Source organism: Carlito syrichta, unplaced genomic scaffold, assembly GCF_000164805.1.
Source record: "Carlito syrichta isolate Samal-C Ts95f unplaced genomic scaffold, Tarsius_syrichta-2.0.1 Scaffold284084, whole genome shotgun sequence".
NCBI lineage: Eukaryota > Metazoa > Chordata > Mammalia > Primates > Tarsiidae > Carlito > Carlito syrichta.
Window position 1 is genome coordinate 113,598 of NW_007228180.1, and position 12,133 is coordinate 125,730.

General features: G+C 36.5%; 1 protein-coding gene across 1 annotated transcript; it reads left to right on the top strand.

Annotated features, from left to right (window-relative positions):
* Positions 1 to 2,323: 2,323 nt before the first annotated feature.
* LOC103254544 (olfactory receptor 149) lies at positions 2,324 to 3,277 on the top strand. The gene has a single exon (XM_008052614.1). It carries the CDS (start codon positions 2,324 to 2,326, stop codon positions 3,275 to 3,277), a length of 954 nt encoding a protein of 317 aa, XP_008050805.1.
* The last annotated feature ends 8,856 nt before the right edge of the window (positions 3,278 to 12,133 follow it).

Consider the following 12,133-nt stretch of genomic DNA (forward strand, 5'->3'; position numbering starts at 1 on the left):
TGAGGTCTCACTATGTTGCCAGGCTGGTCTCCAACTCCTGGGTTCAAGCAATCTCCAGCATCAGCCTCCCAAAGTGCTAGGGTTATAGGCATGAGCCACTGTGCCCAGCCTGTTGCCCACTTTAGAACATCTCTTTCTGATGATATTCATTACTATTATTTCATGACTGGATGATGAATAAGGCTGACAAACTAATTGCTCCCTCAGAGCTATCACCGAGTCTCAAGGAGGACTTGAGAGGTTCTGACACAATTTTCAAAGGAAGTAATCCATAGAGAATGAGTGTATACAGGTCTCGATTGTACAAACCCTAGGAGACTTTATTCTTTATAAATAGGAGAATTAAGCTCCTTTGGCTGGAGCATATTTTACTCTACTCAGAAACAGTAAATGTGAGATCTTGTTACAACACTTTGGAAAACTTGACTATGTTCCCAGATAGATTATGTGAGTATTCAAAGCTATGCCTGTGTCTCACATTAGCCTCACCTTCTCACACACTAATGTGTGGCTAGAATTAGTAATAAAGGACAGACTATCAGAAGCATTTTCTCCTCTGAATGCCACTGTTTCTTTGCTGTCTCTGCTTTTGCCCATTTCTAGGGTAGTATGGGGGCGACTCATATTGGCTTGGTATTTACAGATGCTTTTTACACAGCTTATGATTGGAATCCCCATGTTGAACATGGCTCTACAACTTGAAAGCTCCCGAACTGGAGCTGATAATAAGATCTAATGTCAAAGTGATTTTTTTAAAAAAAGCCTGTTGTATGCCCTCTAAAATTAAATAAGACATTAACCAAATGTGCACTAAAGTCAACACTCGAAGTGACCAGGAGGAGGTGAGACATAAAGACGTATTCAACGTGAGTGTAAAACAAAGATGTTATCCTGTTTGGAAGGGTGTCATTGCCCAGCAGTAAGTAGAACAGGCTATCTTAGAAAGCAGAAACAAACAGAGGGCAGATTTTCCTTATGATTGAGGACACAGAGAATAGAATGGAACATGTCTGTCACACACTATCATGTAAAGTTGAACGTTTTTGCTTAATTTTTCTAAATGTCACTTTCCTGTTTGTAGATAGGAAGAGTAATAATAATAGTAGTTTCTTCTTATAAGTATATTTAAAATAAATAATATATTTTAAAGTGCTGAGCAAGTCCTTGGAATGTAATGAGTGTTCATTAAATGGTGTATGTGTGTGTATGTGTAACTATATATATTATTATTATTATTATTACTGAGCAATGAGTAAAAGAAGTCTCTGCATCCTCCAAGTGTCATCCTCTGTTCTTAACTTGTATAACCTACCTCACTAGTGCTGTTCTTTGTCTCTCTTTACATGTGGTATTGCATTTATTACTTCATCACAGTGACATGGATTGGACTTTCCTCTCTATTATTATTTCTTTTCCTTAATATTTCAGAGTCACTTTAGGTTCACTTAGAAAAGATTAAACAACAACAACAACAACAAACAACAACAACAGAGGAACAAGAACAGCATCTCCTGATAGAGTTGGGAATCTCAGACCTCTCAAGTCTGGAAGGATGTAATCTGAAAGAGTATGATCTGAAGTCTACTCAGCAATGTTACTAAATGAAACATTTATTTGCAAATAATTATAGACACCAACATTAAATGAAGCCTCTTAAACAATTAAGTTTAAGACATATAAAATAAAGAAAAACTTGTCATTAAGATTAGCAGTTTTGCCAGACATTTTCACAGGTATTTCATTAACTACCATGATATCAGAATATTTTTTATCACTGCTGTTGTTATCATAAATATAATTTTCATCTTGTAGATTGTGAAATTTGTCTGCAAAAGACGTTCTGTAAATTGCTTTATCTAGCATTACTAATAGGTGGAAAAGTCAGCATTTAGATTAAATGTTCTGATTTATAATACAATTATTTTCTGTTATTTTGCAGAGAGTACATGAACAGTAGGAGTTTGTTTAAGACATCACAAGAGTTAAAAATATAAATATTATCAAGAAGAATAAATCTATGTCAAACTTAATGTGAAAATGTTTTGAATGTCTCTAAACTTCTGATCTTGTTGTAGAAGACAAGTGTACACCTTTACAAAACATTCCTTCCACGAGTTGAATAGACTGTGACTCTAAAATAGATATTTCTTATTACCTGATATTTTTATATGGATCTTGTTCATGCCCTTCATAAGAAGGCAGGTTGTTGCCTGTTAAAACATAGCCAAAGCACTTACTAGCAAAAAGCTTGATAATTTGACATTTGTGTTTTGACTTGGTATCTTGAGTCCCTAGAATATCAACGTCAGACTTTCTCACAGCTATGAGGAATCTCTCAGTAGTGACTGAATTTATCCTGCTGGGCATCCCGCACACAGAGGGTCTGGAGACCATGCTCCTTGTCCTGTTTTTGTCCTTCTACATCTTCACCCTTCTGGGGAACCTGCTCATCCTGCTGGCTATTATCTCCTCTGCTCGGCTTCACACACCCATGTACTTCTTCCTGTGCAAGTTGTCTATTTTTGACATATTTTTCCCTTCTGTGAGTTCCCCTAAGATGCTATTCTACCTCTCAGGGAACAGCCGAGTCATCTCCTACGCAGGCTGCGTGTCCCAGCTTTTCTTCTACCACTTCTTGGGCTGCACTGAGTGTTTTCTGTACACAGTAATGGCCTATGACCGCTTTGTTGCCATATGCTACCCTCTTCGCTACACGATAATCGTGAGCCACCGAGTGTGTGCCATCCTAGCCATGGGGACCTCGTTTTTTGGCTGCATTCAGGCCACCTTCCTAACCACTCTCACCTTCCAATTGCCCTACTGTGGCCCCAATGAAGTAGACTATTACTTCTGTGATATCCCAGTGATGCTGAAGCTGGCTTGTGCAGATACTTCAGCCCTGGAGATGGTGGGATTCATCAGTGTGGGCCTCATGCCCCTCAGCTGTTTCCTTCTCATCCTCTCTTCCTACAGCTGCATTGTCTACTCCATCCTGCAGATCCGCTCTGCTGAGGGCCGACGTCGTGCCTTCTCCACCTGCAGTGCCCACCTCACCGCCATCCTGCTTTTCTACATGCCGGTAGTCCTCATCTACTTGAGGCCAACCCCAAGCCCCTGGCTGGATGCAACTGTTCAGATCCTAAATAACCTGGTAACTCCCATGTTGAACCCCTTGATCTACAGTCTCAGGAATAAAGAGGTGAAATCATCACTGAGGACGGTGCTACATCAGCTGGGCTTCCTTCCTGAGCAGTTATGGAGAGAAATAAGTAGCTAACACTTCAACTACACTTTGTATTTTATAAGACAGTTTTAGTTGGTTTTCACAAATATTTTTGAACATGAGAGCACAGGTATTATTATTATCTTAATTTTACAATATGGAGACTAAGACTTAAACACTTAAGGTAACATCCAAAGATACATAAAGAGTAAATGGCAGAAAAAACACTGGGACTGGTTTTCTAACCTCTGCTCTCTTGAGGACATCACCAAACTGCTCAAGAGGGAAGGATGGAACTCTTCTCAATAGGTGGAACAACCTGGACCTTCTACTCCTCAATCCTTATTACCTTAATTCTTCTACATCTCCTTGTTAAATTAAGTTTAGCCCAAAGCCCCTCCTTTGCATAATCTGGGTCTGATCTAGAGATGTCTCTGTACCCTTTTGTGTGGTGAATTGTAACTCCTGTAAACAGACTGCAACTTACTCTTGTGCCAATCACCTAGTTTGGGCCATTCAAAGGTGGCCAACTGTTCAACCTGGGTTCAAATAAGGCAAATGCTGAACTGTAATCAATCTGACTGCTTCTGTACCTCACTTCTTTCTTCTGTACATCACTTTTCTTTCTCGGTCCATAAAACTTCTTCCACCATGTGGATGCATTGGAATCTTTCTCAGTCTACTCTGGTTTAGGAGTTACCGATTTGCAAATAATTCTTTCCTCAATTAAATTGTATTCAATTGAAGTTCAGTTTTTTTTTTTTCTAACATCCTCTTCCTCTTCTTTTTCCTCCCACCTTGGTATTTCCTCCTGTTAGCTGCAGTGACTGTCCTCAGATGCCTGCACTGGATAAGGCCTCATTTTATGTTTATGAGTTGTTCAAAAAATGGGAAAGGTACATTCCTATCACTTCAAATAGCATCCTGTTACTTCTGAACCACAAAATTGTATAAGGGAAAAGGCGTCTGGCTAGGATCTGAAGCAGGTCTCTTATGAGCAAAGCAAAGGCACCAGTATGCTGTATCACCTCAAAGTCCTGCATGGTGGGCTTAGACCTGGAAACAGGCCCTGGCTGTGAATGTTTAACATGTGAATGAGAAGAAATGGTAGTAAGCATCTCTTTGGAGGGGTGACTGTGCTGTGATTCCATGTCAGAAATTCTGGTTTTGTTTTGCTCAGTACTACCAGGGGGCAATACTGAGTCCAAGCTGTCATTGTTTGGTGTCATTGGCTTTCCTGGTTACTGAAAAGATTTGACTTTGGCCTCCCTTCTTACATTTCTTTATTTTTTCACTGAAATATGCTAAGAATAAGAAATGTTCTATTTCAGTCCATTTTTCACAATTAAACTCATTGAGCATCTTATAACACTTGGGCAATATAGTTGATGTGAAATTTACTCTAACAGTGATAAAGAGGAAAGGACACTGGGAAAAGGGTGATGGAAGAGGTGGGTGAGGAGGAGAGATCAGTGCTTTTTTCCTGTCTACATTTCTCAGAATTAGAGAACAACCGGGAAACCTGCCTCACCAAACTAGGAACACTGTGCTTATGCCTCTAGCCAGTGAGGTGAGTCAGCACAGTTCCAGGAAGGAAGACAAACTTCTCCCTTACTACTCTTAAGCTTCTACAAACCATCTCAGTGCTATTTTCTCTTGTTTTTCAGGAAACAGCCTAAAGGGAAACCTAGCAATACAATCTCAAATTATTTCAAATTTAATGTATCCTAATTCTTTCTCAAGTCTCTGAGTCTACCCTGAAGGGTCCTTCCCATGCTTCAATTTTCTGGTTGTAGCTGCTCAGTCAGAACTAAATCAAAGATGTGCTCTGATTCCTTTTTTTTAAGTTCATTCAGATGTCATTTGATGAATAACTCTATGTTGGGCCTGGGGAATGCAAAGATGAGAAAGACAAGACCCCACTTAAATGAAAGTCAGAGTCTGTTGGAGAAAATAAGCAGACACACAACTAACTAGAATATCCCATGATTAAACTATGATCAAGGTATACCAGAAAGCAGAAAGTATGGAGTGCATTTTTCTGGGTGAAAGAAAGGAACTTACTGAAAAAGTGTTGAAGACAGAAGATGTTTTGTTGTTTGTTTGCTTCTTCCAGATGAAGAATGAACAAGGAATGTTTTCCAGGGAGAGGTAACATACTTAGTCTTTTTTGTGTGGGAGGGGAGTTGGAATGATGAGAGAGAATTCCTTGGGCCAGTATCTCAACTATTTGCCATTTATGAGGGAGTGTCTTTGTAGGGAAAATAATATTCATTATAACTTCTTTTTTCGGGGTTCTTCTCCAGCTCAGCCCTTTGTTTTTAGATTGGAGGAATGCCTTGGATAAAAGAACTGTATCCCTATTTCCTTAAGGAAATTGACCTCTCTGCTTGCTCCAGTGGTTCTAAGAGATGCTGGAAGTTCTCATATCTCCAGGTATAGTCTGAGCTCTCTTTCTACGCAAGCAGCAGCTCAGAATACTAGCCCCAGCCTGGAGGTGTGGAGGCCCAGGTTGGGTTTAATGGTTGGGTGAGACTTTTTGGTGTCTTATAATGAAAGTGACAGTGTAAGAAGAATTTGAGAAAAAAGTATCAATAGTAGAAATCCAAAACCTGGTAGATCATTCAGCAGAACATTTAATCCACAGAGGAAAATCAAGACAAAGAATCAAAGTCTAAGACCAGAGAGACCAGAGAAGAACAAGAATATTGAAGCAGAGATTCAGAGGCCATTTTGAATAGAACAAGGCTCCAGCATCAGCCTTTTCTGAGACACTTCCTTCAGGTATGGTCAAAGAGAGGCACCCAAGACCTGACCTCAGGTGAATTCTAGTTTTTTTTAAAGACTTCTTTGTTCATTTCCCAAATATTTGTAAATAGCTCTTTATTCCTCATCACCTTTCCTTCTTGCTCCTTCCTACATTTGTTACAAAACTGATACCTGTTCTGAATTTTCTTATGTGTTTTGTTTTACCTACAGCCCCCAGAGAACGAATTATGAGGGGAACATCTGAAGTGGAAATCTCTGATATGAACACTAAAAGTGTAGTTATGATGATGATCACTGACACAGTAGGGGAAGAATGTAGAAAGGGGTTTTCAAAGGAATGCTCATAGAAGTCAAGACTTTGTTTATTCCTTGCTTTCTTTGGAACTCTGCTGATTGATTCTAAATCAAATTGGTTGAAATGAATGAACAGCCAGTGAAAAATGTGTCAGTCACTAAGTTTGCAGTGGTCTAGAATACTGATTTTGCCTTTACAAAAATAATTATTGAAGCTAAGAAAATAGCATTATTACATTATTATATGCTATGTTAGTTCACTTAGGGTAAGAGAGGCAATAATACTTGTAATTATTGGAATGCTAAATTGGTGAGAAATAATCTAGATTAAAAAATATAATCTAGACTATAACTTATCATTTCTTTGTTTTATATTTATTTAAAAAGAAGATAGATATGACCAATGACTTCAAATTTGTGAAAGGATGCAGGATGAAAAAGTGATTTTATGTAAAATCTTAAACTATAAGAATCTTAGTAAATGCAGGAGACACCCTTATGGAAATTGGAACTGCAACCCATTCCTTACCCAAAACCCAGGTGCCCATACCATAAGAGATAAGATAGACAAGTAGCTTCTGAAAAGCAAAAGAAACCATCAAGAGAGCAGGGAGACAGTCCACAGAATGGGAAAAAATATTTACCAAATATATATCTGATAAAGGCCTAACATGTAGGAACTCAAACATGCTGAAAGAAAAAAAAAAAGCAAACAACTCCATTAAAAAGTGGGCAAAAGGCATGAATAGACATTTCTCAAAAGAAGATATACAGGCAATCAACAGACACATGAAAAAAGTGCTCAGCCTCACTAACCATCAGAGAAATGCAAATCAAAACCACATTGAGATACCACCTAACCCCAGTAAGAATGGCCATCATTAATACAACAAACAACAACAGATGCTGGCAAAGATGCGGAGAAAAAGGAATACTCCTACACAGCTGGTGGGAAAGAAGACTAAAACAACCTCTTTGGAAGACAGTGTGGTGATTTCTGAAGCAACTAGAAATTGACCTTCCATATGACCCAGCAATTCCCCTATTGGGAATATACCCAGAGGCACTCAAATCATTCTACAAAAAAGATACCTGCACATGTATGTTTGTTGTAGCTCTATTTACAATAGCAAAAACATGGAACCAACCGTGTTGCCCATTGAAGCTGGACTGGATAAAAAAAAAAATGTGGTACATATACACAATGGGGTATTATGCAGCCATAAATAAGGACAAATATATGAACTTTGCAGCGAATTGGATGGATTTGGAGTCGATCATACTCAGTGATCTATCACAGAAACAAAGAACTGAGTTCTATATGTTCTCACTCATAAGGTGACCTTGAACAATTATAATGCTATAAGAAAGCAATTGGCAGTAGCGGAAAACTGTCAGGGGAAGGGGGAGTGGAACTGGCATTTGGGGGAAACTGCGAGGGGAGGGAGGGGCATACCTCATCAACAAGGGTAACTGCATGATCAATGTTTGTATACCTAACCCTGAATTGTACCCCACATCTTTATAATAAATAAATAAATTAAAAAATAAAATAAAAAATAATATATTATTTTAATTATTATTTTGCTAATGTCTTTTAATAATGACACAATCAAAATGCCATTCTTCGTTGTCCTGTTGGATATCGTTTTTAAAAATGTTTTTTAATAAATATTAAACAATTGGAAAATAACAGTAATGAAAATATTTAAATCATAAAAAGCTGTGATACAATGAACATGCTGTGCCATCTCCTAGTATATGAAAAAGAAAGTAATGCTAGTACTTTGGAAGTTCCCAGTACTTCCTGGCTTGACTGCACACCCTTTAGTCTTCCTAAAAGTCATTGTTCTCTTAAATTTTGAATTTATTACTTCCTTGGTTTTTTTCTGAGTTTTACCTTATATGTCTATGTCCCTAAATAGTGTATTGCAAGGCTTTAAAATTTTATTAATGCAATTCTACTGAAATTAGTTTTTTTCACTTAAATGTTACTTTTTGATATATGAGGGGGACCCCCCCAAAAAACTTAGAATTATGTTTTGGAGAGCAGGCCCCTTGTAGTACAGGCTTCACCTGCTAGGTTAATGTTCTAGGAACCCATTGGCATTACTATACCAGCTAGCATTGTTGTGAGAGGCTGTGTTCAGCTTCAGTGAACTTTTTTTTGGAGAGTCTTTCAACATTTTTGCCTGTTTCATGACAGATGGTTATGAGTTTACTTGTCCACACTGCACTAAGTGTTCAGCAGTTTTTTTTTGACCAAAAACAGCATGACCCCATGCTCTACCCTCTTGATCTCACCCAAGCAACATTTTTTTTTAATTTGCTTGTTTCCCTGGATGAAAAACGTCCTCAAAAGGACACATTTTGTTAATGTGGAAGAGGTGAAACAAAAACCGGCAGAAGTACAAAAAGGCATCAAAATCGATGAGTTCAAAAACTGTTTTGAGCAGTGGAAAAAGTATCTCAATAAGTGAATTTCATCAAACGGAAAATACTTTGAAGGTGACTGAAGTTTAAACATGTAAAAATAAATACACTTTTTAATAAATATACTCCAGTTTTTTTTGAGGGGGCTCCCTCTCATATTTTTTTCCAAATTTTCGTTGATATATAATTGTACATATTTATGGGATATAGAGTGATATTTTGATATGTGTATACAATGTGTAATGATCAAATTAGTTTATTAGCATATCCATCACCTCAAACATTTATCATTTCATTGTGTTGTGAACATTCAAAATTCTATCTCCTAGCTTTTTGAAAATATACAATAAATTATTGTTAATCATATTCACCTTACAGTGCTTAAAACCTAGAACTTATTCCATCCATCTAGCTGTAACTTTGTATCCATTACCCAACCTCTTCTTGTCCTGCTCTTTCCCCTACCCTTCACTGCCTCTAATAACTTCTATTCTACTCTCTGCTTCTATGAGCTCAATTTTCTTTTAACTCCCACAGATGAGTGAGAACATGTGGTATTTATCTTTCTGTAGCTGACTTGTTTCACTTAACATAATTATATATGGTGTATGTCTAAAATTAACTCACTGTTTTCAAGTGTAGTATCTAACTGTATGAATATATAACAATTTATTTGCTGCTGTAGTTTTAATTCATATATAAGTATAAATTTCCAAAATGTAAGAACTTTTAAAAAAATAGACATATTATTTTGCTAAGTTCTTTATACTGATCAGTATGTATACACATGACACAAAGATACCATCACCAACCTCTCCTGAAGATTTCCTTTTACTAGCAAGAATACAGAAACTTTTATTTAATTTGAATTTGCCCAATTGCAGACAGTGACACAAAAATTTGAATATTTGAAGTTTATTTAAAGATTATCCCAGATAGCATGGTAAGGAAGCTGGAAAGTGAGACAGGAAAGGCCAGCCAATTAAACAAGTGTCTGTGGTTTGCTGCTATGGAGAACTGGTACTATGTTTCACTGGAGATTTGCTGAAAGATGGTCTATAACAACTCCCAAGTTGTCCCACTGGGGAGCAAAGGAAGCTAGTGTATTTTTATATGAGCCCCGGCCCTGTACTGGTTGGTGGACATCTCGGGAACATTTATTATTGGCACTTCTGGCCTGCTTTGTATATGCGGGCTGTGAAAACTTCCTTGTCCAGAGATTTTCCCTCAGGTGGAGGATGTGGGGATCTCTCAGTGCACAAAGACACTCTTGGAAAGGGACTTATAGAGTTGACTGATGGGATGTGGAGAGAGGTCCTAAAAATGTTATGATTATAATTCCTAAAGTAGTATCTTTCCAAAACGCAAACTGTATGCTACTGCATTCTTTCTTTAAGTTTTTTTTTTAAAATGATTGTTTGTTGCTTGTAGGTTGAATTAAAATAAACTTAGTCTGTGGAATTGACAATATGACCCAATCTACTTTTTTTAGTCACCTCATAGTCATTAGTTCACTCAAACCACCTCATCTCTTTCCTCATCATTCTTTAAAAATACCACTTTACTTTTTAAATGTATTCATTGGCTTATTCTTTCAATAAACCTCTATTGAGTACTTACTGTACTAAGCATTGGAGCTGCAAAGATCTGTACATCTTAGTCTTATGAATCTCACAGTTAAAGATGGTAGGCAGATATAGAAATGATTAAAATAATATATTGTAGGTATTTAATAAAATATATAAAATGCAGACTAGTAAAAGGAAGGCAGAAATGATTAATCTTAGGTAGATGTTGAAAAAGATTTCAGAAAATATTTAAAATGGATTTATTTATAATTTTATACTATTACAAACTTTATTCTCCCCTCTTGGTATATGTCCTTGAGTCTTCTGGGGACAAACTTCTACTCATCCTTCTTATACCCAAGCTGATAAGTAATTATCTTGTAAAATGTTCCTAGCTTACACAAAATTTCTTATTTCTCTATGTTTCAGTTTTATGTCATGGCATAATGCGTCACCTCAGCATGTCAAAATAAGATTGGAAAAATGACTTTTAAGAATAACAGTTAACTAGGTACAGGGAGGTGAAGAAAAAGAGACATGGTAATTCACATTTCAGAACTGTCTAAACCTTCATTTGTTGAATGAATAAGTGAAAAAATGATTTCTAGATAACATTTCATTGACTAAGGAGCTTAGTCTATACATTTGTTAGATATTAAGCATCTACTAGGAACGGACTCATACTCTATATTGAAAAGAATAGTAATGGTTTATGCTGACAGAAGTAACAGAATCAGACAGATATAATTTGAATTTGATTTTAACACGCATGAATTTTATAACTTTAACAAATTAACTAATTTAAATGTTATATTTTAATTGATATAGTAAAGATAGTTAAACCTAATCTGTTAAATTGTTAAGGATTGACTTAGTTCTTTAAAGCACCTACCATATCTTAAATGTAATAAATATTTGATAGCTGTGTTAACTTCCCTTCTCCAATTTTTAAAAAATCTTCTTTAAGTAAAAGATAAAATGCAAAGCAATAGAAATGCAGCGTTCAACTTACAAGATTTTTTTTTTGGAGACAACTCTACAAGAACAGTATTTTTGAACTGTGTTTAAGCACATGCTAAATTTTGTAGTAAGGTAGATCTGAGTTTAAGTTCCCAATCAACCACTTATCATTTGTGTGGCTTTAAGTGAGCTCTCTGTGTACAGTCTTGTCAAATATATTATGATGAGAATAAACATATTTAATTCATAAAGTTATTGTGAAGATTAAATAATGTTATCCAAGCAAAGAACTTAAGACAAGGCTTAGCATGGAGTAAAATATTAATACATGTTACCAATATATTAGTTATATTAGTTAGGGCTCACAAGAAAAACAGAAAGTAGAAAGAATATAAATATAGGATAAGGCATTGACTCACATGACTATGAAGACTGAGAAATTGCAAGATCTGTAGTAGGTAGGCAGAGACTTGGGAGAGCTAATTGTGTAAGTTCAGGCTGAACCCAAAGACCTGAGAACCAGAAAAGACAAAGGTCTTAAGTTTCAGTCTGAAGGCAAGAGAAGATCTATTTCACAGCTCAATCAGTCAGTTCTATCCTACTTGGTCTTTTTGTTCTATTCAGACCTTCAACTGATTGGACCAGGGCCACACACATCAGAAAGGCTGTCTGCTTTACACGGTTCGTTGATTGAAATACTAACCTAAATTTTTAAAAAGCCTCACAAACACAACCAGCATAATGTTTGACCAACTATCTAGGCACTCCAGCCAAGTTGTGCATAACATTAACCACCACAAGCATTATTGAATGTGTGTAATAAAGCATGCTAATTTAAATTAATTTGAAATGCTCACTTTAAACATTAATTTATGCTTAGACAATA